This window comes from Dama dama, chromosome 1 (assembly GCF_033118175.1).
Source record: "Dama dama isolate Ldn47 chromosome 1, ASM3311817v1, whole genome shotgun sequence".
NCBI lineage: Eukaryota > Metazoa > Chordata > Mammalia > Artiodactyla > Cervidae > Dama > Dama dama.
The window spans coordinates 71,686,336-71,713,912 of NC_083681.1; the positions used below are offsets into that span (position 1 = coordinate 71,686,336).

The 27,577-nt window shown below is 36.5% G+C and overlaps 1 protein-coding gene across 5 annotated transcripts in view; it reads left to right on the plus strand.

The window, feature by feature from the left end:
* The window catches only part of TTC17 (tetratricopeptide repeat domain 17), a 120,569-nt gene that overhangs the window by 24,186 nt on the left and 68,806 nt on the right, over positions 1-27,577 (plus strand). For all 5 annotated transcript variants that reach the window (XM_061152186.1, XM_061152181.1, XM_061152198.1 and 2 more), the window contains exons 2-15: positions 599-688; positions 5,892-6,061; positions 6,733-6,844; positions 7,105-7,236; positions 12,665-12,774; positions 13,337-13,481; positions 13,916-14,055; positions 15,518-15,678; positions 17,238-17,350; positions 19,168-19,314; positions 20,816-20,931; positions 21,088-21,253; positions 22,428-22,505; positions 22,637-22,861. In XM_061152186.1, coding sequence (XP_061008169.1) covers positions 599-688; positions 5,892-6,061; positions 6,733-6,844; positions 7,105-7,236; positions 12,665-12,774; positions 13,337-13,481; positions 13,916-14,055; positions 15,518-15,678; positions 17,238-17,350; positions 19,168-19,314; positions 20,816-20,931; positions 21,088-21,253; positions 22,428-22,505; positions 22,637-22,861 — 1,905 coding nt within the window. The remainder of the gene's footprint in view (positions 1-598; positions 689-5,891; positions 6,062-6,732; positions 6,845-7,104; positions 7,237-12,664; positions 12,775-13,336; positions 13,482-13,915; positions 14,056-15,517; positions 15,679-17,237; positions 17,351-19,167; positions 19,315-20,815; positions 20,932-21,087; positions 21,254-22,427; positions 22,506-22,636; positions 22,862-27,577) is intronic.

Consider the following 27,577-nt stretch of genomic DNA (forward strand, 5'->3'; position numbering starts at 1 on the left):
ATGAGCCTCCAAATAATAAGTTTATAAGCCTGCTGCCAACATATAAGGATTCATTCTTCCTACATCTTCAACAACATAGTTGCTTGTTTATGATTCAGAAACTTGAATTGTAAACTCTAAGTCCCGAGTTTATTTTATATAATCTCTGATTTATGGCTTTCACAAATAGCCTATAAAAATAGATGCTTTTCTTATTTTTCCTTTTATTCCTGCCATACTTGTTTAGATATAGAATGTGTTATCAAGACAAGGCGATCTTTTTTTTGTTAGTATAGGTGTAACATACATTTTAAGGAATTTATCAGTCATTTCCAAATACTTCTCTTCTTGAATATTTCTTATATTATTAGTCAAGTCAGGATATTAATTTCAAAACCTTGCTCTTTTGAGTTGGAGTTCAAGGGACAGCTACTGAACCTCTCATTCTCTTTGCTGAAATTTACACATGATCACTTTTGAAATACCTCTTAAATTTACTGAGCACCTCACACTGACTGTAATAGTGATTGAACAATAATTTAAGGCATATTAAAGAAAATGTTATTAATCCAAACAGATTTTAATGAAATCTGAGTTTTATCTGTTTGCTTGCTTGCAGGTGGATTCACCTATGAACTTGAAGCATCCCCATGACTTAGTCATATTAATGAGACAAGAAACAACAGTTAACTACCTCAAAGAACTGGAGGTGAGACAACTGGGCAAGCGGTATGCAGCTGATACTTGGTGCATTTCACAGGTGCTACTGTGGTCAAAGAAGAATTAAAACGTATTATTTCTTAATTCTTCTGACTTTTACAGGAATATTCTATTTTTAGATCATGCTTTTTTTTTTTTTTAAATCAGAATGCCATTTGAGCACTAGTAAGAGAAATAGACTACTGGAACCTTGGTTTTATGCCTCATTCTTGACTCATATATCCTTGAACAATATTTCCATGTATAAATATTTCCATCAAATATGAAGAGGAATTATCTCAAGATAATCTTGGAAGGAGAGTTTGGGTAAAGATTTTGTTAGTTCTCAGATAGTAAAAACTAGGACCTTAGTAGTTTGTGTTCTTATGATTGAGGTGAAAAGCATTCATCACTTTGCATCTTGAAAATTCTTCCTTCATTTTTATTTTATACTGAAGTATAGTTGATTAACAATATTGGGTTAGTTTCAAGTGTACAGCAGAGTGGTCCAATTATACATGTATTTATTCTTTTTCAGATTCTTTTCCACACTTTGAAAACCTGATATTTATTAGCTCTAATAATACCTGACCTTTTGGTTTCTATCATTGATTTTCATAAACTGATTTTTCTTAGTAGCAGATAGTGTTAACTATTTGAAAAATAGTTTCTTTTTTCTTTCATAAAACTTCCTTTTAAAAGTTACAGTGTAAATGGAATTCAAATTTTAATGAAACTTTTTTAAGTTGTAGAAAAAAAACCCATTTTGCAAAATGAGATTTAGAAAATTATTGGGAATAGTAAGAGTAGAATCAGAGTCTTAGAAAGTTAGAAGGAATCATAAAGATCATCCTCATTTCAGAGGTAAGGAAATAATTAGACCTAAAGACTGTGAATTGCCTGATTTCATGAAACAAGTTACGGCAGAACCAGAGGCGGACGGTTTATCTCCTAGCTGTTTCTGGAGATGAAACCAGGTAGCCATTCATCTTCTAGATATATAAAAGTTACAAACTTCACTTATATAAATTTAAACTAGTACATCTATTAACAGTAATAGTTATATATTTTTTAAACTTCTGTCAGTTAAGAAGGAAGAACTTTTAGCACATACTAATCAATCGTGTAGGCAGTAAACTTTTAGGAATACTTATAAAACTTAAGCACCTCACCATTTTAAAGATAGTGTCTCACCTTGTTCTTACCAGTTTTGTCACTTATAAATTTGGAAATGTTGATTTTTATGAATACCAAGAAAGACAGTAGACATAATTTATAGGGCTCCATGCTTGCAAGCTTAAAACACATTGTTCAGAAAGATGCAGTGGTGCAGAAAATAGTTTTTAAGAACCATAGACAACACTATATATGTTTATGATTATCCATCTTTTTAAGTGGCAGTATTATTTAATATGAAGAGAAAGAGACTTCGAGTATGTGTAATGGGAAAATGCCATTTACCAAGTCATTGAAAATGCAAATGAAAAATAATGACTCCACCAGTATTTGGTTAAGGTAATATAATGAGTTTATACATAGTACTTAGTTCTGCTTCATATGCACAATGACAGTTGAAAGACAAAATAGAAATCAAAGTAAAATGTAGTCAGGTCTGAACACAACATAAACAGTCTCCGTAGACTTGAAATGGAATAGAAAACACCAAGTTGAGAATGTAGCTAAAACTATAAGCCTGCTGGTCTCCAAAACCAGGAATAGGTTCTGCTGTCTGATGTTCATTTCATCTCTGTGGAGTAAAGGGAACAACAGTGTTCTGTGCAAGATAAAGGAAGATAACCAGATTTACTACTGCTGGAAGACTGGGATGGAGCATGAAAACAGTCTGGTGGGAAGAATTTTAAAAAGGCAGGAAGACAAAACAAAACCTAATGACCAAAAAATGAACCAAACCATCTAGTGGTTCAGTAATTGCATCGTCAGTTTCCTGAACAACATTTCAGGGTTGAGTATCATTTTGGGTTAGAAACTCTAAAATTATATGATCTGGTTTTGGACGTTGGATCTAGATAGAACCTGGAAGCAGCTACAAAACTGTTAGACCCAGGAGGTGGCCATGAAGTGGTTGGGAAGAGACAGAGACGGAGATGGGGTGAAGGAGGATTCCAGGATTTTTGACCCAAGCAATTGATGTTGGATGGAGTTGGCTTTAGCTGAGATGAGAAGACTGAAGGAGGGATAGACTGGGGAGGAAGTTGGTATATTAAGAAGATACCTATTAGGAATCTGAGTGGAGACATTGAGTGAAGAGTTGGTTCTTCTGGTGTGGACTCCTGGGTAAAGGCTTGAGCTAGAGATTTAAGTTTATTTATCCTTCTTAATCACTGACATAGGATTAAATCCATGAGACTAGTTTACCTATAGACAGTTTACCTATAAAGTAGTGACAACTAGGTGTACTTAGATACCAGAATCAATACCAGAAGACAATAGCATCAAAGTGTTAAGTACAGAATTTATATTCTTTTAAATATAATATTTTATATTCTCTTAAACCATCATTCAGGAGTGAGGACAAAGCAATTTTCTGACATACACAGTTTACTAACCACAGACCTTCACTGTACTGACCAATGTAGATAAATCTCAAAAGAATTAAGTTTTAAAAAAGAAAGTTGTAAAATAATCTCACAATTTGTATGGAAATACAAAAAACCTCAAATAGCCAAAGCAATCTTGAGAAAGAAGAATGGAACTGGAGGAATCAACCTGCCTGACTTCAGGCTATACTACAAAGCCACAGTCATCAAGACAGTATGGTACTGGCACGAAGACAGAAATATAGATCAATGGAACAAAATAGAAAGCCCAGAGATAAATCCACAAACCTATGGACACCTTATCTTTGACAAAGGAGGCAAGAATACACAATGGAAAAAAGACAACCTCTTTAACAAGTGGTGCTGGGAAAACTGGTCAACCACTTGTAAAAGAATGAAACTAGAACACTTTCTAACACCATACACAAAAATAAACTCAAAATGGATTAAAGATCTAAATGTAAGACCAGAGACTATAAAACTCCTAGAGGAGAACATAGGCAAAACACTCTCCGACATAAATCACAGCAAAATCCTCTATGACCCACCTCCCAGAATATTGGAAATAAAAGCAAAAATAAACAAATGGGACCTAATGAAACCTACAAGCTTTTGCACAACAAAGGAAACTATAAACAAGGTGAAAAGACAGCCTTCAGAATGGGAGAAAATAATAGCAAATGAAGAAACAGACAAAGGATTAATCTCAAAAACATACAAGCAACTCCTGCAGCTCAATTCCAGAAAAATAAATGACCCAATCAAAAAATGGGCCAAAGAACTAAACAGACATTTCTCCAGAGAAGATATACAGATGGCTAACAAACACATGAAAAGATGCTCAACATCACTCATTATCAGAGAAATGCAAATCAAAACCTCAATGAGGTACCATTACAGCCAGTCAGAATGGCTGCTATCCAAAAGTCTACAAGCAATAAATGCTGGAGAGGGTGTGGAGAAAAGGGAACCCTCTTACACTGTTGGTGGGAATGCAAACTAGTCCAGCCGCTATGGAAAACAGTGTGGAGATTTCTTAAAAAACTGGAAATAGAACTGCCATATGACCCAGCAATCCCACTTCTGGGCATACACACCGAGGAAACCAGATCTGAAAGAGACATGTGCACCCCAGTGTTCATCGCAGCACTGTTTATAATTGCCAGGACATGGAAGCAACCTAGATGCCCATCAGCAGACGAATGGATAAGGAAGCTATGGTACATATACACAATGGAATATTACTCAGCCATTAAAAAAAATTCATTTGGATCAGTTCTAATGAGATGGATGAAACTGGAGCCCATTGTACAGAGTGAAGTAAGCCAGACAGATAAAGAACAATACAGTATACTAACACATATATATGGAATTTAAAAAGATGGTAATGATAACCCTATATGCAAAACAGAAAAAGAGACACAGATGTACAAAACAGACTTTTAGATTTTATGGGAGAAGGTGAGGGTGGGATGTTCTGAGAGAATAGCATTGAAACAAGTATACTATCAAGGGTGAAACAGATCACCAGCCCAGGTTGGATGCATGAGACAAGTGCTCAGGGCTGGTGCACTGGGAAGATCCAGAGGGATGGGATGGAGAGGGAGGCGGGAGGGGGGATCGGGATGGGGAACACATGTAAATCCATGGCTGATTCATGTCAATGTATGGCAAAAATCACTACAATATTGTAAAGTAATTAGCCTCCAACCAATAAAAATAAATGGGGGGTAAAAAAAAGAGAGAGAGAAAAATAAATAAAAAAGAAAGTTGTAGAATATACAGTATGATACTATTTATATAAAATTTTAAAACTTGCAAAACAATGCTATGTGTTGATTTTAGATATATATATATAGTAATATTTAAGAGAGTATGGGCAATATAGTAATATTTTGTAAAAATATACATGAAAATGATGTATAAAACATTCAGGATAGTGGTAACTTCTGTTTGCTTGCTTATTTATTTATAGTATTTATTTTTTTCTCTTGGTCATGCCATGTGGCTTGATGGATCTTAGTTCTCCAACCAGAGACTGAACTTGGGCTCTTGACAGTGAGAGTGCCAAGTCCTAACCACGGGATTCCCAGGGTAGTGGTAACTTTTGAAAGGGAGAGAGGGGTTTCAAAGACGGTAAGAGGGGCTTCAACTATTTTTTTTCCTTCTAGAAAAATCTATAGAGTATGGCAAAATGTTAAGATTGAGTAGTGGAAATATAGCTGTTATGTAATTCCTCTATACATTTGGAAAAAAAATACGAGTGGCAGAAATTTCTCTCAAATCTAGTGATTCCAGCTAGCACTATCAATGTGCTGGTTGTCTTGAAGGACTGAAATATGACATGTTTGGACAATTCAAGGTAGTTTTAATTGCTGAGCCATCCTGTGCCTAGAAAGTTGTTAAATATAGCTTTATAGATAGTTAGAGATCATTTTATAAGGCACTCATGTGCCAGTATTATACATGTCATGTTCTGTTACTTTCTGTATATGGACACTTGTTTTGAGAAGCTTGTTCATGTCAACTAAGGTTACCGAGGGCATATTTAGAATTCTCTGACTTGGTCAACACGTTAAATTCTCCTTTCTCTTACATGGTATGTAGATTGAAATATGAGAAAAATCCAACAAGTTCTTATTTTCTTCTCAACAGAAGCAATTAGTTGCTCAAAAAATTCACATAGAAGAGAATGAGGACAGAGATACAGGACTGGAACAGAGACATAATAAAGAGGATCCAGACTGCATCAAAGCCAAGGTGCCCTTAGGGGACCTAGACCTATATGATGGCACATACATAACTTTGGAGAGCAAAGATATCAGGTAAAAAAAATTCTCTTTCCAAAAATAAAAGTACTTCTTCCTGAACAGACATTTCTCAATTCAAAATTATTTTTCTAATTAGAAAAAGCTTCAGTAACTGATGACTTTATTGAAATCTGAAAGTTCAAAATATATACTATGTATGGAATTCTTACAAATCAATTATTTACCATCACAGTAGAAAATTGAACAGTTTATGGTAAAAAGTACAAATGGCCCATAAACACGTGGAAAAAATTATTTCTCAGTAACGATCAAGTAAGTGCATGCTAAAACATATTTTTCATCAAATTGGAAAAAAATATTTAAAAATCAGTAACATAAAATATGGGAAGACTGTATACAAAAGTGTAAATTGTTTTAACATTTCTAGAAAGAGTTTAGCAGTGTCTTATTAGCTGAAAAGTCTGCAGTCTTTTTTTTTTTTTTTTAAGTCTGCAGTCTTTAACAGTCTGTGACTTGCCTGTTATTTTCTCTTTAACTCTTGATTTATCTCCTTTAAGTTGAACTCTCAAACTAATTTATTCCAACAGCAACTATATGAAAAAGGTATGCATGTTGACTAATATTGATTGTAAAGTGAGATGCTTTGAGAATATGATTTAATTAGAGAAAAATTTGGCATTTCTTCACTTTTCATTCATTCGTTACTCCTTGCCTCTTGATTGTAGCCCTGAAGATTATATAGACACAGAATCTCCTGTCCCTCCAGACCCTGAGCAACCTGATTGTACTAAAATTCTAGAGCTTCCATATAGTATACATGCTTTTCAGCACTTGCGAGTAAGTAGAGAAATTTGGGGGGGGGCCTCGTTTTCATTTTTTTCCTTTAATCTCTTGCTTAGGCATGCTCTTTTTTTCTTTCTTCTCTCCTTACAAATAGCTTTTTGTTTTAACAGACATCTCCTACTTTTAAAATTCCTTCAGAATAAACACTCTTAAGATACTGAATTGTAAAAAACAAAAAAAAGATACTGAATTGTAATCTTTTATGTTTTCTATTCTCCTTTTTCTTTTTTTCAATCTTTTCTTCTTCTCTTCAGGGTGTACAAGAGAGAGTTAATCTTTCCGCACCTCTACTACCTAAAGAAGATCCAATCTTCACGTATTTATCTAAACGATTAGGAAGGAGTATAGATGACATAGGTCACCTCATTCATGAAGGCCTGCAGAAGGTAAGTCATCAGTGACTAAAGAGCCCAGAGACTGTGAACAGAAGATACTTTTCTCTCAGAAAATACCTCCCTGGCTTGTTTTTGTCTAGAGAGTGATTTTAAATCCTGATGACAGTAGTATAAACCATATAGTTTAAAGTTAGGCAGAAGCATTGACAATCCAGTCCCCTTTATCAGGGTGAGATGCTGAAAAGTTTTGTTTGAACTAATTCTTGAAAAAACAAATTATAAACTAATATAAGCAACTGGGCTTATAGGCTAGATTATATATTTTGAGTGTGAAGGAAAATTTAACATTAGCATCTTTGATATATAACTATACACAGTAAATACATAGATTATCACTGTTCTCTGAACAGGGAAAAAATCACCACAAATAAAATCTTCCTGTAATTTTCTTTTTAAGAAACACCTACTTTAAAAAAAATGGAATGCGGGATTATGTAACAGGACCCAAAAATTTAAATGTATCATTGAGGATAACATGTGGGAATTTAGAAATAGTTTTTGCTCTTCTCTGTGCCTAAGGAGATTCATGAAATCCAGGCTATTTTCTATGCAGTGGTATTAAGTAAAATGTGTAGTTGTAATATTTATATACAGTTTACTCAAATATATATATTTTTATACTGTTACCCAAATATATGTTTATTCAAATACTTTATATAAGATTATTTTTGTAGCTAAGTTACCTTCTTCATCTTGTTTTTCTGAAGGTAATGTAAAATACCGCATCCCCAGAATTGATGAATAATAAGGGAAAACTGGCCTAGGATTTAAAATATCCTTCAGAGAATTGTTAGTTGAAAGTAGATCATAGTGGTAAGTGCTCTATAAAAAATTAAAATAGAGGGTTTATTGGGTGGCTACTTTAGATTAAGCAGGTGGGGTTATCCTCTCTGGAAATATGAAACTTAAGCTGATACTTGAATGACAAGAAGAAACCAAAAGTCATAAATCAAGGAAGAGCATTCTAGGCTGAGGCAAGAGCCCCGAAGCCTTACTTAGCTTGACAGTGTGTCAGTCAGCTCAGGCCGCCGCCACAGAATGCCGCAGGCTGGGTGGCTTCAGCAGCTGAACTCGCGCAGTTCTGGAGGCTGGAAAGCCCACGATGGTGTTGCTGGCTGATTCAGTCCCTGCTGAGGACTGTCTTCCCGGCCTGTAGATGGCCGCTTGCTGGCTGTGTCGTCACCTGGCTTCTCTGTTTGTACGTCGGGGAGGAGTGGGTGGGAGGGGAGAGAGAGAAAAAGCCTCCTCTTATAAGGGGACTGGCCCTGTTGGATTTTTAACCTTTATTACTTCTTCAGAGGCCTTATCTTCAATATAGTCACATTGGGGGTTAGAGCATTCATATGTGAATGGTAAGAGACACATTCAGTCTGTAACAGGTGTTATATGATTAAATTCAGGTCAGTATGGCTGGGGTCTGGTGAGCGAAGGGGAGGGTGATAGGGAATGAAGCCAGAGAAGGTGGCCAGGGCCAGATTATCTTGAGCTCTGAAAGCCAAGGTTGCTGCTGCTACTGCTAAGTCACTTCAGTTGTGTCTGACTCTGTGTGATCCCATAGACAGCAGCCCACCAGGCTCCCCTGTCCCTGGGATTTTCCAGGCAAGAACACTGGAGTGGGTTGCCATTTCCTTCTCCAATGCATGAAAGTGAAAAGTGAAAGTGAAGTCGCTCAGTCGTGTCCGACTCTTGGCGACCCCATGGACCGCAGCCTACCAGGCTCCTCCATCCATGGGATTTTCCAGGCAAGAGTACTGGAGTGGGGTGCCAAAAGCCAAGGTTAGGACTTTGAATTTTATTCCAGGTGTGCTGAGAAGCTGAAGCAGAGAAGGGACATAATTTAATTAGTATTTTTAAAAGTACACTCAAACTTATATGGAGAAATGACTCAAGGAGGCCAGAACTGGAAATAGACCAGTTAGTGGGTTAGTGCCGTAATTCAAGAGAGGCATGAAGATGGTTTGGACTGGAATGGTTAGTAGTGAAATGAAAGGACTTAAACTATTTCAGAAGATGTTTAGAAGCTGCATAGTTAGATGTGGGGAATGAGAGGAGAAGGAATCAAGGATAATTCCTTAATTTCTGACTTGAGCAACCTGAAGGAGGAGCTTGTTTGGGGTGGAGGAAGAAAAAGATAGAGTTCTGTATGGGTCAGGTTAAACTGAAATACCTTTATGAGTCTGGAACTCCAGTTGAGGTCACAGCTGGGTTTACAGATAGAGAATAATTGTTAAACAGGGAGAATTTGTAGCCGTGGGATTGGATAAGGTCACTTGGAGAAGAGTTCCTGGGTCCTCCTACGTTGCCTGTCAAGCAGAGGGGGAGGAGGGGCCAGGAGAAGAGGCCCAATGTGGTGTCTAAGAGCCAGGCAGAAAAAAGTGTTCAAAAGAGAAAGAATAATTAATAGTGACATTTCAGCATTTATAGCTCTGGCAGGAGATTTTATAAGAAATCTTAATGAAAGATTTTTCTTCAAAGATTTCTTTTTCTCTTCCAGTATGATGTGTAGAATACTCTGTTTATCATGATGCTTTTAGTAGTTCATGTTGAATTCTTAATTTATCGTTTTGTCCCAATTCACAATGCAAGTTTTAAAAACAGATTAAAAACCATTTGTTGATTTAAAAAGAAACTTTCTCAAAAGGCTACTAAAAGAGAGACTGAAGCCTAAGTCATAAATCAGTTGTGAAAGAATATAGCATCTGCTCTTTCTAGAACCTATCAGTTCAGTTTAGTTCAGTTGCTCAGTCGTGTCCGACTCTTTGCAACCCTGTGGACTGCAGCACACCAGGCCTCCCTGTCCATCACCAACTCCCGGGGTTTACTCAAACTCATGTCCATTGAGTCGGTGGTGCCATCCAACCATCTCATCCTCTGGTGTTCCCTTCTCCCGCCTTCAATCTTTCCCAGCATCAGGGTCTTTTCAAATGAGTCAGCTCTTTGCATCAGGTTGCCAAAGTATTGGAGTTTCAGCTTTAGCATCAGTCCTTCCAGTGAATATTCAGGACTGATCTCCTTTAGGATGGACTGGTTGGATCTCCTTGCAGTCCAAGGGACTCTCAAGAGTCTTCTCCAGCACCACAGTTCAAAAGCATCAATTCTTCGGCGCTCAGCCTTCACCTTTCAGGCTGTCGTGGGTAAGAGGGGAGGAAGCAGTCCGGGATGGCCCCAAAAGGCAAAAGTGGGACCAGCCAGGTATAGACCTCAGTTCATCACAACAGGAGACTTTGTTCTAACAGTCAGAGCTGTCTTGGAATGGAGTAGAGACAGCACCGAGCACTCTTAAGTACAGTGAGACCACAGAAGGCCGGCAGGAGCACAGAGTTTGGGATTACAAGACCCAGGTTCACGTTCTAATGTTGCCCTTTATGGGCTGTGGGATCTCGGGAGCCTCAGTTTCCTCACCTGCAAAATGGGAGGAGTACTAATGGAACAAGGGTTCCATTAAATGAATTCAGCCCTTATCACAACCTTTGCTATTTTGTTTATTTGCTTGTTTATTGTCCACGGGGCTTCCCAGATGGCGCAGCAGTAAAGAATCTGCCTGTGATACAGGAAATGCAAGAGATGTGAGTTCAAACCGTGGGTTGGGAAGATATCCTAGAGGAGGAAATGGCAACCCACTCCAGTATTCTTGACTGAAAAATCCCAGAGACGGAGGAGCCTGGTGGGCTACGGTCCAAAGGGTCACGAAAAGTTGGATGCAGCTGAGCACTCAGCATAGCGTTCCTTAACCAGCTACACTTAGTGCTAAAATCTTTCATTGCGTTACTCAAAAATCATGATTTTTCCTTGAAGCTAGAATACTTAATGGATGATTAATGCAGAATTATACTGCTTTTAATCTTAAAAATAGCTTTCAAAAATAAAATAACTGATCCTTTTTTAAAAACAGACTATATAAAAATCTATAAAAGAGAAAGTAAAACTTGTAATTTAAAGTCAGAGATAATAACTGTTTTATAATATTTTGGAGATTTTTTTTTTTAGTTTAACATTTTTATAGTTAAACCTTTTTTTTTTTTTATGGTTGTGCTAAGTCTTTGCTCCTGCACGTGAACTTTGTCTCTTTGTGGTGGGCGGGGGCTGCTCTCTGGTCACAATATGGGCTTCTCATTGCGGTGGCTTCCCTTTTTGCAGAGCATGGGCTCTAGGACATGGCAGGCTCAGTAGTTGTGGCTCACTGGCTTAGTTGCCCCACGTGTGGAATCTTCCCAGACCAGAGATTGAGCCCACGTCCCCTGCATTGGCAGGTGGATTCTTATCCACTAGACTATGAGGGAAGTTCTTTAGTTAAACCACGAGGGAAGTTCTTTAGTTAAAAATTGTTCTCAAGGATAAATTTTTAATCATGAAATTTGGGGGTAAAAGAGTAATCACATTTTTTAAGGTTTTATAACTACAGGTTGTTAAATTGTTCCCCCCTCCCCCCCTAGGAAATGCTCTACTAACCTACAGTTAATATCTGCAATTAATATACACTGTAGCCAATAGTGAATACTGGCATTCTTTTTAATCTTTGCCAATTTTTAAAAGAAAAACTTGCATCTTTTAGATTATTTTTTGTTGTTTTTTATTTTCTTCACCTGCTAAGTAGCCATTGTTTCATATTTTTGAGTTGTCCATGTTTTGTCCCATATTCTCTTGGCTTTTTGTCTCTCTGTTTAGGTTTTTAATGAGCTGTCTTATTTATTAAAGATATTAAACGTTGGCTGTCATATGTTTTTTCTGTTTTATCTTAAATTTTATGACTTTTTTCATTCTGAATTTGAAATTTCTTACTTGGGTTTAAACTTACATTGAGTTTTTGACACAGTTCAGTTTAGTGTTTTGACCTCTCTGTAGTTGAAATCAGTGTATGTTCAGGGATTAAAAATCCAAACCACAAAAGGAGAAAACCTGTCTGCTATCTGAACTTCTGCTTAACTTGACTAAATAATACGTTATTAATATATAGTAGACATTTTTAGCAATGTGAAGATCTGAATGAGTTTCTGAACACACTGAGAAAATGACAACTAAAAATATATCTTTGCAGTATGTTAATTTCAGGAATTTCATGTTAGAACAACTAGCATTTCTAAGTAGGCTAGATTCTAACTTCTGAAGTTCTGATGTAGGGCCCAAGTTGTGGCCGCTTGGTGAGATTTTCGGCTTTGTTTCCCTCTTGGAATGATAGCCTAGGGTTGGACAGTCTGCCTGTTTAGACCGCGCGTTAGTACACTTGCTCAGCTAATGATCAGAGGCCTCTTCTGCTACAGACGGTTTATTTGTGCTTTCTCCTCTGCTTTGTCACTACTGTGTAAGTCTTGATCTTTACCAGTTTCAGATAGAGTGGTAAAGGAGCTCATTTTGAACATTCTGAGTTGAAGAAACTATCTTGAGTTATATTTGGTTGTCATTTTATTTGTTTAATTTCTAGAACTCTTCCTCATGGGTACTATATAACATGGCTTCATTTTACTGGAGAATAAAGAATGAGCCATATCAAGTAGTGGAATGTGCCATGAGAGCTCTTCACTTCTCATCCAGGTAGGATTCCTGTCCTTCTGGACCTGTTATTTTCCACATAATTCAGGACTGTTAAAATATATATTAAAAAAAAAACAAGGAGAAGCATTGTATGTACTTACTTTCTCCTCAGTCCCTGTTCCAAGAAATTAGTGCAGTCAAAAATGGTAGATGTCAAAGAGTTCAAAGTGATAATGGCATAACATACTTCTGATTTCTGTTAAGGAAAATATGCGATATAGATGCCCTCTGACTTGCTTGGGACTTGGAAGTAAGGACCTAGGCTGGAGAAGTTATCAAAAGTTAAATTTTTCTCAAAGCAAACATTAGCCGTAAATACATTTTAAAATCATAAAATGTCTGCCAGCCTTGATTTTTGTGGCAAAATTTGTAGCCATCAGATTGAATGAGCACCATAAATGATGTAAAATGAAACATTAGGATTTTTTAAAATTATTTTCCCCATCTGTAAGCAAACTCAAAATTGTTTTCCAAAGCCCAACAGCTCTGAATGTAGTCACAGATAATTGTGGAGCACAAGCTTCTTTCCTGACGTCTAATTACATCTCTCCTCCTCTTGAAGGCACAATAAAGACATTGCCCTGGTCAACCTGGCGAACGTTCTGCACAGAGCGCACTTCTCTGCCGACGCTGCTGTAGTGGTCCATGCAGCTCTGGACGACAGTGACTTCTTCACTAGCTACTACACTTTAGGAAACATATATGCAGTAAATACAACTTTTTTTACATGAACCAATCCAGTTGCTCTTTCTTTTTTTTTTCTATTTAAAAAATACCATCTTCCCTTCTTCTGTTCTAGACAAGAGAAAGGGGATAGAAATGAAGAAACTTAAGAGAAAAAAAAACTCAAACAGTAATGAATCATAAGTGTCCTAGCCTCTTGACAAAAAAAATAATAAATCGATAGGAATATTAAATTTCTTTACAGTAGTCCTCTTAAGACAGCAGTTGTTTGAACTAAGCCATCCTATGCAGCATCGCTTCATGTTATGGAGGTTTGGCCACTGATTGAGATGATGTTCACTTTATGAAATTTGGTGTGATCTCATAAATCATAAGGACATTTGGACAGATACAACCAGGCTGACATTTTTCCCTCCTCTGTTTGTGTATGTGTGTGTGTGTGTTTTTGTCTCTTCAGATGCTTGGGGAGTATAACCACTCAGTGCTCTGTTACGACCATGCTTTACAGGCCAAACCTGGGTTTGAGCAAGCCATAAAGAGGAAGCATGCTGTCCTGTGTCAGCAAAAACTTGAGCAGAAATTGGAAGCGCAACATAGGTAACTCGGAGGAAAAAATTTTACTGAAGCAAAAAAAATTTTACTAAAGCACTATTTTACTGAAGCACAATAGATCATAGGTTAGACCTGTATAGGGTGAAATCAGCGTTAATTTGTTCATTAGAATTAAGAAAAACACCTTTTCACTACTACTAGTCCTGTCCTTTTTCTTCAGATCCAGGAGGCTTAGCACAAGTCAGTGGTTGTGTACATGATTCTAGGTACTAGAGAATGTTTACAGTACATGCCATCATTTAAATCTTTACAATCTTGATCATCAGTTACTGGTATGAAGTCTGATGAAGGAGTGGGATACTGCCAGATGCTTAGTAACTCTATTGATCGCATTTTTATTTCCATGAATTAGACTGTCAGTGAAGTCACTTGCACATGCTGTGTTCGATCTTTCTCCCCTTTGACTCCTAGGGTTGGGCTACTGTTATATTGGTTAAGTGATGTTGAGAGAGATTATTTGGCCCATGTTTTAATCAGGTTTGTATAAGCTGCACGGTAATGGAATTCCATTGTACTTGGTCCTTGTACTTAATAAAAAATGTACTGTGTTTAATTCTATAAATAATAAGACCAGTAAAGGAACTTCACATAATTCAGAAATGAATTGTTCATCACTTACAGAATTTTGAGTCTGATTATTAGAGAATTCAGTGATTAGGATTTCACTGAATTTTCCATTTAATGAATAAATTTTCCATTTTCCAATCTGTTTAAAAGCCTGATGTAGTAAAAAAAAGGATAGAATGATAGCTTGTTTTTGCCTGGCTTCTGTTATACCTGCTCAGAACTTGCCCTTGCTGAGCTTCTTCCAATATTATGTTCTTCTTACACAATCTGTTCAGCTCTTAAACCTCCATATGTCAAGTGTAATAAGTAATAAGATTTTTGTGACTAAATATAATTAAGCCACTGATTTATTGATATCAGCTGGTAGAGAATATTCCTTTCCAAGCAGTTTCTGTGGTTTTTACCCAAATCTGTAAACCAAAGAGCTCCAATGCAAGAGCCTGGTATTGTGGCCTTTTTTCCTTAACCTTTTGTTTAGATAGAATCAAAAGAAAAGGAAGATTCTAGAAAGGCTTTGAATGTCAGTGGAACTAATATAATCTTTGTGGAGGAAAACAGAGTTGTTAAATCTGTAGAGCTTTATAGTATATCGCTTTGTATCTTTTTTGGCCCCTGCAAAGTCCACCACACCATTTAATGTCATTAATTGTTGTATTTATGAGAAGAATTTCACATCTGTCTTTTTACCACCCAAATATTAATAAAGTGGTAGCATTTATTTAGCCCCATGGTTCTTGAGATGGTGGTACAATGGTTGTTTGTTAAAAGTCAAAATCTTGCAATTTTTGCTGAGAACCAGAAAATCTGTGTATTTAAGTGGGCTTAAACATTTACAGTTTTAAAGCTCTGTAACTTTTTCCTGGCATTAAAAAATGTTAAGATCCCTCCAGCGAACACTGAATGAGTTGAAGGAGTATCAAAAGCAACATGACCACTACCTGAGACAGCAGGAAATCCTAGAAAAACATAAGCTGATTCAGGAAGAGCAGATCCTAAGAAATATCATCCATGAGACACAGATGGCAAAAGAGGCACAATTAGGTAAGTCCTGATTCCAAGTAATTTTTAAAGGCAGATTAGGAAGTTCATGTCTAGTGTGTTTCATAACTTTCATAACTTTCAGGTAGCCACAAAGCAGTGTAAAATTGTGCTTATGATTTTCCTGGATCTTAAAATGAAGTTATCACTGCAAGTGGACCAGCAGGCCTGAGAGCCAGTTTGATCCTCCTAGCTTTTTTATAATTCACATTTTAAAGTAAAAGCCAAATCTTTTGTATCCTAGGAGTCCTAACAGTTTTTTGCCCTCTGTGGCCAACACTGGTACTTCTCTGACTTTAATATGCATGTCAGTGTCTTGGAAATCTTGTCAAAATGCAGATTCTGATTCAGTAGGTCTGAGGTGGGGCCTGAGATTCTTGTTTTTCTAACAAACTCCTATTTGCTGCTGCTGATCTGAAAGCTCACTGTGAGTAACATAGCACTACAGCGAGTTAATGCAAGCCAGACACACCCTGGAAACAAAAAATTCACACTTTTCAGCCAACACTGGCAGTAGGACTAAATGTTCTTTTTTTCTTCCATTAAAAACAAATGTTTTATTTTAGAAGAGTTTAGACTAGACTTTGTCTTAAGCAAAAAAAGTCATCAGTGGATTACTTTCAGGGGATTCTGAAATCCTCCCCCAAATGACACACAATATTGTGTATATGCACAACTTCTTTTCTGGGAAGACGATATATAGCTCTTTGTGGGGGCGTGGGGGAGGCACACCGTGTAGATACGCAGATTCTTAGTTTCCTGACTGGGGATTGAACATGTGCCCTGTGCAGATGAAACATGGAGTCTTAACCACTAGACCGCTGGGGACATCCCGTTATGAACATCTCTTACAGCCTGTGACCCCAAAACAGAACCACTGGTCTAAAGGAACTGGCGTTAACAGCATACCAGTGATTTGGTTGTTCCCAGAATGTTTCATTTACGATCAAACCCTGTGGGAGCAGATATGACAACTTGACACCAAAGAGTAAATGAATAGAATCCCTTATATTATATCCCTTTGCTTGATAAATAGAGTCTGTTACAGCCTCTTGGCGTTACAAAGAATTGGACGTGACTGAGTGACTGGACAACATGACCATTTCTAGTCCCATTTTACAATTCACCTGTCAAATTTTCTTTGCTATTTTGAGTGTAAAGTGTATGTTTGGTTCTTGGGATTACTTACTGCTCAGTCTGTACTAAAATGCAACCAGAGCTCTTATATATACATTTGAAAAAGTTATGAAGCATATAAAGCAAATTGTCTCCAGAGAGATGGGCAGTCTTAAAACCATTAATCAGTAGATTTTACAGTCATAGAATTGCCAGAAGACACCTCAGTGATTATTTAGTGGCGCCTTTGTTTTATAGATGGAGAAATTGAGGCTTTGGAATGATTTAATTAACCATTAAGGAGTTTTCCCCTGGATGAGTACCCCTCCATAAGTACTCTGCCAGGCTCTGAAGAATACAGGGTTGATACTACATGACTTAGACTAAGAAAATTGTGTTGGCATTGTTGATCTTTTCATCAGTTTTAATTTCCTTTTGTATCCCAGGAAATCATCAGATATGCCGTCTGGTCAACCAGCAGCATAGTTTACATTGCCAGTGGGACCAACCTGTGCGCTACCATCGTGGTGATATCTTTGAAAATGTGGACTATGTCCAGGTCTTTTCCTTGGTGTCTTCTAGTTCTTATAAACTTTTGCATATCAAGAGTAACATTGCTCTCCCACCCCCAATTCCTTGTATATTTGATCTCTAAAATGTGTGATTGTCATTTTAAGATTTTGAGTATCTGTTATGTTTTTGAAGTCAGATTTATAGAGAGTACTCAGTTACTTCATGAATGATATTTCTGTTTCCTAAAGCACTAGCTGTATTTGTGTTTTCATATGTGTTTAATTCCTGTCTTTACCATGAGAGCTAGAATTGGTCTATGAGTCAAAGCCTTTACCTTTCCTTATAACTTATTTTAGTAAGACCTCTAATTTACAATTTGGGAAAGAGTAGCCATGCTCTTTGCGAAAGTCATCAGTCCAGTTATGTTGCTTCAACCAAAAACATTAACAAAATGATCATTATCAACAAGAAACGTTTATTAAGTACCATTGCTGTTTGCATGTTTTCTCTTTCCTTCTGTCTCTGTGTATGTCCACACAGGTACATACACATACACATACAGTCACACATGCACATAACATCCCAGCCTGTCTAGTTGGGAAGAAATAGTACATAATGATACCAAATGGCATGTAACTGATGCTGATATAGATAGTAAGTACAACCAGAGTCCAGTTTTCATTCAAAAGGATACTGGAAATAAAATAACATTTATTATATCCTATAGAAAATCCATCATGTCCTTAATCATAGATACAGAAACTTCTAGTGAGAAGCAGTTAAAGTAATTAAGAGATCAAGACAGCATCTATAGAAAGACAGACCATGAAAAATTAGAACACTTTAATCTGGGGGAGGAAAAAAAAAAAACCCAGACATTGGGAAAGAGTAAGAAGCAAAAATTAAGAGGTCATTTAGGAAGAGAAATAGTAATAGAGGCCAAAAGCTTACTATGATTATTGTGAGCCAGCTTCTAGCAATATCCCATATTTAGTTTTCAGGAGGAGTAAAGGAAGAACAGGCTCATACCCACTAAGATTGTAGCTCCCTGTCTTAAATCCAAGCATTTTAAGCAGAAAAGGGGCATATTTAGAAATGAAATAGACTGAAACACAGTGTAACTTTTAGAAATCGTAATGGTCTCAAGACAGACCGTTTGGAAGACTGCCATGTACCAGTGTAGCTTCCAGTATTAGGTATCCATGAATTTCATCACCTCTATATAGTGAAAGACTATATTCCTATTCATCAAGGCATAGAGCTATAAATTCATCATATTCATTCCTTTTACTCATGTTTTTCCTACTCCATCCCATCTTAGTCCTACTCTCTTTTCTAACAAGGTTCCAGAAATACATAGGAAATATGGTATCTTGTGAGAGTATCAGATATTGTTCTTTGGTTTTCGGGGAGGCTATACATATTTGAAATTGATTGTGCAATAGTATTTAATGCCTAAGTGATAGGTATATTAAGCACAGTAATTTTATAGAGTAGTTATCACTTTAGTCCAGACAGGGGAGAAGAATGAACCAAACCTCTGAATCAGCCATTTAAATCAGTTAAACCTGTGAGAGACTAAATCATAGAAAGGAAATGGACAGAGAAGAAAACAGCCCACACTAGTTTTCTCACGCATCAGCGGCATAGTTGATTGAAAGTTGCTAGCTATGCATTATCTGTGAGAGAATACTATTGGGGCATGGTTCTGAAAATTAAAGATCTGATTGCTTTTTAGCTGACCTACTTTCTGATTTCCTTCTAATTTTGATTTATTCACTAACATTTTGGGTTTAAGTTAAATCTGAGTCACAACTGCTTTTCTGCTTTCAATTTGATTGAACTTTTCTTTTCATTTTCTAGTTTGGTGAAGATTCCTCAACCTCCAGTATGATGTCTGTGAACTTTGATGTTCAAACAAATCAGAGTGATATCAGTGATTTGGTCCAGTCTTCTCCTGTAGCCCATTCTGTTCTCTGGATCTGGGGCAGGGACTCTAATGCATATAGGGTAAGTTAGTTAGTAGAGGATGATGAAAGAGTTTTCTCAGGTAAGATTTCTTAAAGGAGTGGCCCTCAACTCCACTGATTAATATGGCTGCAGTCACTGTTGAGCAAGAAGTTGTTAAGCTGAGATTAAATGGAAGGCCTTCTGCTAGGTGGTGGATAAGTAGGACATAGGATCTGTCTTGATTTCTTGCCAGCCACATGGGGCAGATAGACACCCTGATGTTAAATCAAAGCTCTAAGTAAAATTACCAGCCCACACAATTTTCTAAACTTGGCCTAAGTGTGTGTTTGTATATATTTAATGTATTCAGTCAGCATTCTTTTACTGAGCTCACAACTATATACCAGGTTCCTTGCTCTGCTGGAGCTCCCCTTGTTGCAGAAGGTACAGAAAATAAACAAGTATATGAATATGTATTTCTAAGCTAGCTAAGAGATAATTATATGTTAGCCAGTGGAGATATCAAGATATGAAGACAGAAACATTGTGGTTTTTTTTTTAAGTGTTAGTCACTCAGTCATGTCCAATTCTTTGTGACTCTATAGACTGTAGCCTGCCAGGATCCTCTGCCCATGGGGTTTTCCAGGCAAGAATAGTGGCGTGGGTAGCCATGCCCTTCTCCAGGAAATCTTCCCAACCCAGGGATTGAACCTGGGTCTCCTGCATTACAGGCAGATTCTTTACCATCTGAGCCACCAGGGAAGTCCTCACTACTAAATTTTCAGAAATTTAACAGAATTAATACAGCCACTTATATTTAATTATATGAAATGTAAACTCCCAAGTTTGAAAGCTTCAGGCTATAAGTTTAGTAAATGTCTGGTACTAATTATTTATATTTAGAAAAATGGAATTTTACAAATAAAATAACTGTTAAACTTTGGCATTGGCAAAGAAAAGGTCTTAGTTAAGGGGAAAATAGTTTTCTGGGCCAGTTTCTTACGTGTCTGTGTGCTTCCCAGTATATGTCACAAACTTTACCTCAAATTGACTTAAAAGAAAATTCACCTCGTATTATAGGAAATCCAAAGATAGAGCAAACTTTGGTTGATCAGTGGCCCAGTAACCCATTGTTTTCCTCTTCTTTAATTTGGTATCCACTGTATTGGTTCCATCCAAAATCTGTTCTTCCTCATGGTAATGAGGCGACAGCCAGCAGCAGCTGGAACAATGTGGTTTTTGCCTCTGTGGCTTAAGAGACTAAGACTGGTATTTCTTTCCTGGAATCCCGAAGCAAACCTCTCCCTGTGTCTTACTGGCTCAGCTGAGTTAAGCCTGCCCAACCCTGAGCCAGTCTGTGGTAGAGCAGGTAGAATTACTGACTTAGACTAACAGTCCACAGTAGAAAAAATATTCTAGAGTCTACCTCAGTCTCTAGATCCTAAAATACTAAATTGTTGTTTGGTTTTCCTGCTAACATTTATGTTCTTTTAAAAGTTCATTTAGCATGTTGAAGTACTGACTCTGAAGAAATTTATGAGAAACTTTTTTTCTCTGTTAGGACAAGCAGCATATTCTGTGGCCTAAAAGAGCTGATTGTGCAGAAAGCTATCCTAGAGTCCCCGTTGGTGGGGAATTGCCAACGTATTTTCTGCCTCCGGAAAACAAAGGACTCAGGCAAGTGCTTATGGATATGGCAAAGCACTTGATTCTGCATGATTATCATCTGGCGGTTCTTTGAGAGCACCAGCCTTGGACCTGAAAGGTTAAGTCTTTATTTTGAAGTCACCCAAACTTTGAAAATATGAATTTTGTTCCTTTTTCTTGTGCCAGGATCCACGAACTCAACAGTGATGATTATTCTTCAGAAGAAGAGGCCCAAACCCCTGACTGTTCCATAACTGACATCAGAAAAAGCCAGACCCTGTCCTACTTAGTCAAAGAATTAGAGGTCCGCATGGATCTGAAAGCCAAAATGCCAGATGACCATGCACGAAAAGTAAGGCTCACTTAGGCTTGGCGTTTATTGCCGTCCATTCTGGGTGATTTCACAAGCCTCATCGGTGGAGCAAAAATTGAATAGAGGGCAGTTGTTGAGCTCTAAGTTTATAAAACCGGAGGACTGAGTTAAAGAATTAGTGAAATTATTAAGAAGTCAGTCATACTGTTGAAGGGCTGCCAGCAAAGTGTTCCTTGGGGTTGCTGTTTACACAGACCACCTAAGCACTGTTCCTCTAAGAGGGCTGCAAAGATGAGTCACGTAGAACTGTTTACCTAGTGAAGGCCATTCTGACCATTGCAGTTTAGCTTTGCATCCTCCAAGCCGCCAGAAGTTTGTATAATTGAAATTGAAAGCTTGAGGATTCTCTTTGCTTGGCCTTATCAGCCCTGTTTTGGACTCATGTCAGGTCCTTAGGAATTTGTATGAATTTGATAACCTCTTGGCAAACATTATAAATATTTTCTGTTAGGCTGTCTTCCATAGTTCCTATAAGTTATGTGTAACTAGGAATCTTATTACTGAATATAAATCCTAGGGTAAACACCATTCCATGGATACAAATGAAAAAATTTCCTTTTTACAGAGAAAACAAACCATCACAATGACCTTTGTTAAATTTAATTTTGAAACTATGAGTAGTTACTGCTTTCATTCAACATTTACTGAAGCAAAAAAACATTATGTTCCAGGCAGTGTTTGGAGTTCTAGGAATACAAAGATAAACAGACCATGATCCCTTTCTTAGAGTTGTTCACAGTTACATAAATGCTTCAGGAATATAAAGTGATTAACTAAGGATCTGGTGCTTTTCCAGCTAGGAAGGATAGCAGATAATTGCATCAGGTATTGCATGCTTTGTTTTCTGAATAATTTCTCATTTGGTTCTGGTCACTTAGGTTGACTTTAATGGGGAAATGATAGATCATCTTAATAATGTATGTGCTGTATATGTCTTTTGATTATTTTTTTTTAGTTAAAGGAAACTAAGACATACATGTGAGTAAGGTAACACCTGTTGGTATGTCAGTGACCTCATGTTATATATATAAATTATAAATGTCTATTCAAATTAGCTGTTCCTGAAGAGTTCAAGTAAGGATCTGTAGAAATTCTTTTCAAATGTCTTCCCTGTTATTTTCAATTGATTCAGTCTTCCTTTTAATGTTTTCAGATTTTGCTTTCCCGTATTAATAACTATACTGTCCCAGAAGAAGAAATTGGGTCTTTCTTATTTCATGCTATTAACAAGGTGAGCCGCCTACTTCAGACATCTGAAATTTAAATGCTGAGTAATTGTAATTAAAAGTTACAATGCATGTATTAAAAATTCTTTTTAGCATGAGTTCTGTCTTCTTGAATTAAGTGTTTGGGCTTTTTCAGCCTAATGCTCCTGTCTGGCTGATCCTCAATGAAGCTGGACTCTACTGGAGAGCAGTAGGAAATAGCACTTTTGCTATTGCTTGTCTTCAGAGGGCTTTGAATTTGGCCCCCCTTCAATACCAGGACGTTCCTCTTGTTAACTTGGCCAACCTTTTGATTCACTATGGCCTTCATCTTGACGCCACCAAACTGCTACTTCAAGCTTTGGCCATCAATAGCTCTGAGGTGAGGTTTCATGTTCCTTTGTAGCAATATGTACTAAGTAGTGGTAACTTAAATTCAGAGTATTTGTTGTATTTTTGTAGAGAGGGCATAAAGAAATCTCATGTTTTATTTTTCAGAGTAGAATGTGCATATTGTAAGAGGGCTTTTGTTATATTTTTGATGTGTTTATCTCTGTTTTAAAAGAAGTTTATAAATTATGTAGTTTATTTTTAGAAACATATTTAAATAAGAATGACATGGCTGCTAAAAATACACTTGCCACCTTTTTATGTCGGAAACATCTGCTTCTCATTTTATCTTACTCATTACAGCATGCACATCCTTTAATATTATATTGTTTTACAACTTAAAATCTTTATACCAACCAAGCCAGAGCACAGTTTAAAGGTTGTTTTGATAAGGATAGATAGGTTTGTACCTTGAACCTTCCACATGAAGTCCGTGGAGTTACATCTCTGCTTTGTAGTTTATTACTTTATTTCATAGTTTCTAAAATACCACTTCCTTTTTTTTTTCATATATTAACATCTCTGAAATAAGGATGCATGTTATAATTAATGACATTTTAGGTTTGATGAAATGCAGTTATAATAAATATATAATTAAATTGCTTTTATACTTAGTGTCTAAATGTTTCCAAGTTTTATACCCAAAGAAACTTTTAGAAGAACTGTGCATGAATGGCTTAGGTTTATTTGAGGTGTCCCCAAACTAATTTCTTTCAGTATTAGAAGGAAATGTTGCCTATTACAAGTTTCCTTTGAAATAAATTCACAACTGGATTTTAAGTAGAAGTTTACAACCACTGTGTTATATACAAAGACCAGCTTGCCAGAGAAGTACATCAAATATTTATCAGATGTTTACAGTGTCAGGTGTGGGTATAGTAGAACAGATGCTCTGTATGGGCTATGATAAAGAGAACACCCAAATAGAACGCTTAACAAAGCTGTATTCCCTTCATGCTTGTAAGGGTTCACTTTTTTTGCACCGTCACCCAAGGCAATTAGGCAGTATTCTTCCGAAGAAAAAAGAGCTACTTTAGAGATTAGTTGCCTTTATATATTTGAAAATTCTACTAAAATTTCAGTTAAATACTGTGGTGCTGTAACAAGAATAAAAAGATAAATCAGTGAATCAGGTTAGATACCCCTGAATATACCTTCATCAGACCCTACCCCCAACTGTCAACATTTGGAAATATTTCCTTGTAAGCTTTCCCTCTACATAAATATTTTGTATGTTGTAACTTTACTGTTACTTTGCTAAGTCACTTCAGTTGTCTCCAACTCTTTGTGACCTTATGCATTGTAGCCCGCCAGGCTCCCCCGTCCATGGGATTCTCCAGGCAAGAACACTGGAGTGGGTTGCCATGCCCTCCTCCAGGGGATCTTTCCAACCCAGGGATCGAACCCATGTCTTGTGTGGTCCTGCATTGCAGGAGGATTCTTTACCACTGAACCACCAAGGAAGCCCCTTACTGTAACTTTGGTGACCTTTAAACCTTATTATATAAAAAAATTATTACTATATAGTTTTTACAGCCATCAATTTAAATGATTGTGTAAAGAAAATTTTCTTAGGAAAGATTGCTGGTAGAATGAATATTTTGATGCCTTTGATACAGACTGCTAAACAATTCAGAAAAAGATTTGAGCCAATATATGTTGCCATAATCAAGATCTGTGGATATTCATTTCTCTAGTATTATCACCACATAATACATTATCAAGCAGTTGAAATAACTGCTAACTTTTATTGTTTTCTAGTGCACCATACGAAGCACTTTACATGTAATAACTCATTTAATCCACACAACCCTCTGAGATAAGATTTACCCATTTGACAGAAAAAGAAAACTGAAGGGATTTATAGAAAATCAAAGAGCTTGGATTTGAAGTCAGGGAGATTGGCCTCAGAGTTCACACCCTTTATAGTCAAGTCACACTGCTTCTGTATTAGCATTTGTAAAACAAATTTACTTAAAAAAATTTTCACTTCTCTGTTGTAACAAATTTCTTTATCCTATTTTAAGGATATCGTATTTCAACTGTATTTTTAAAGTAAAAGTTTATGTAGGAATTTTGTCCATTTTGTTAGAATCTTTAAAATTTTACATGAATTCTTTATACAGTAAAGTCTTTTAAACTCCATCTGTCATATGTCAAAAATACTTTCTCTCCTTGCCTTTTTATCTTAGCTTTTAAAAATTCCCTTAATTTACTATCTTCTTCCTTTTGCTTTCTATTCTTAGATTTAAGATGTCTTCATAAGAAGGTTGAAAAAAAATAGTCCTGTTTTGGTTTTGTTTTCTATGGTTTGTCTTTAAATAGTTGACTCTTGGATATACACAGATCTTTTCCTGTGCTGTCTTCTAGATGTTTTATAGTTTCAGGTTTTACATCTAGACCTATGATCCATTTCAGGTTAAATTTTCTTTGTGATGTTAGGTAGAAATCAAAGTTCATATCCACATGGATATCCAGTTGTTCCAGAACCATATCTCAAGAACACTATGCTTTCCTTATTGACTCATGTATCAACTTTGCTCTGAACTCCAGACTCCTTTATTCAGCAGTTTATCTGACATCTCCACTTGAATATCTGAAACATATTGAATGTCTGAAACACTAAAACTGCAGGCCAAAACTAAGCTCCTTAACATTGTTCCAATTTGGTCTTGGTCTTCCCCATTTCTGTAAATGGTGAAGCCAGTAGTTTAAGATAGAAACTTAGAGTTATCCTTCAAACCTTTCTCCTCTAAGAGCAGATATGATCTATTAATTAAGCTTGCTAATTCTGTTTTTAAAATATACCCAGAATTTCACTATTTATCTTCATCTCCACTGCTGTCTCCCCTGGTGGCCCAGATGGTAAAGAATCGGCCTGCAATGCAGGAGACTTGGGTTCAGTTCCTGGGTTGGGAAGATCTGCTGGAGAAGGGAACCCACTCCAGTATTCTGGCCTGAAGAATTCCATGGACACAGGAGCCTTGGCAGGCTACAGTCCAGGGGTCTCAAAGAGTTGGACATGACTGAGTGACTTTCACTTCACTTCCACTGCTGTCTTATCCAAACCATCATTAATTATCTTTTATCCAAACCATCATTATCTTTTATCTAGATTATTTCAGTAGCCTCCTAACTAGTTTCTAAGTTTTTTGCTTTTATCACCCTATAGTCTATTCATATTATAGCAAACAATGAGATTATTATTAAAAATCAGATGTTGTCATTTGTCTATTCAAATCTCTTCAGTGTCCCTCCATGTAACTCACAATAAGAGACGAGAATTTATAATGGGGTAGAAAGTCCTACGTGACCTTGTTACTTTTCCTGTCTCATGTCTGTGAGATCACTCCGTTGATCATTTTGTTCTGGCCTCACTTGCCTCCATGCAGTTCCTTGAACATGCTAGTTCTGGTCCCTCCTCAGGACCTTTGCATTTTCTGTTCTTTCTGCTTGGAATGTTTCATCCCACTAAGATTCTTCCTAGTTTGTGCCTCATCTCCTTAAAATCTTTTACAAATACTAACTTTGCAGTAAGTCTTTCCATTGCTACTATATTTGAAATGCCACTCTCTTCCCAACTCTTAGTACTACTTATGTCTCTTCCCTGCTGTTCTTTCCTTTATCACATTTTACTCACAATTGTATAACATCCCCACAGTTATGTGACACGAGACTCTAAGATCCACTGAGGCAGAGGTTTATCTTTCTTGTTTTCTGCTGTATCCCCAGTATGAAAAACAGTATTTGAAACACAGTGAAAACAATCACTCAGTAATTATTTTCTGACTGAATTCATGAAAATTACTCTTTTTTCTAAAACACTGAACAGTTCATCTGAATACAAGATATTTGCCCAACTATCATTCTAGTCGTAGGGATAATCATGATACTTTGTTTCCTAACAGGAAATATAAAGACACTTAATTTAAGTATGGAATTTAATTTTATATCTTGTAAACCTCTAAGTAATACTTGAAGTGTAACTTGAGAACTACTTACAGTAGACCTCTTTAATCTGGAATATTTTGTAAACCTTGGCTTGGTTATAGTGAGATATTTCTGATGACCTAACAGCCTGAATCAGAAACAGTAGCTGATAAATTATAGGTGTTGCATGTTCTAATATCTCCTGGTTTATAGTCTATGAGAACTTAAGTAGAATTTGTATCCTGCTGTTGTGTGAAAATTATATAAATCTTTATGTTGAATTGGTTCATAGTTCTTTTCAGATCTACTGTATCCTCCTACTTTTCTGACTATTCATTCTTTCAATTTTGAGAGTTTGATATTGAAACTCCAACTAAAAATCTTAATTTAACTACTTAAAAAAATAATTGTAATATATAGTGGAACTGTGTGTAACTTTGTTCTGTATTTTCCAAGTCTTCTGTAAATGTATCATCATACTTTCATGATTTAAAAAAGAAATTATAAGTATTGCTTTCATGGAGATAGACTGTGCAGTTTGGGAATACAGCATTCTTAAATCTTTTAAAATATTTTTAATGATAAAATAAGTGTAGAATAAATGGTTTGTACACAGCAAATACTAAGCATAGGCATATTTCCACTAAAATGACCTCAACTGAATACCTTGGGCTGCTTATAAAAACAAAATCTCAAAAAACAATTGGAAAATAGAATTTTAAGACTATTTACAGTAGCACCAAAAAAGCAGATATCTAGAAATAAATCTACAGGAAGG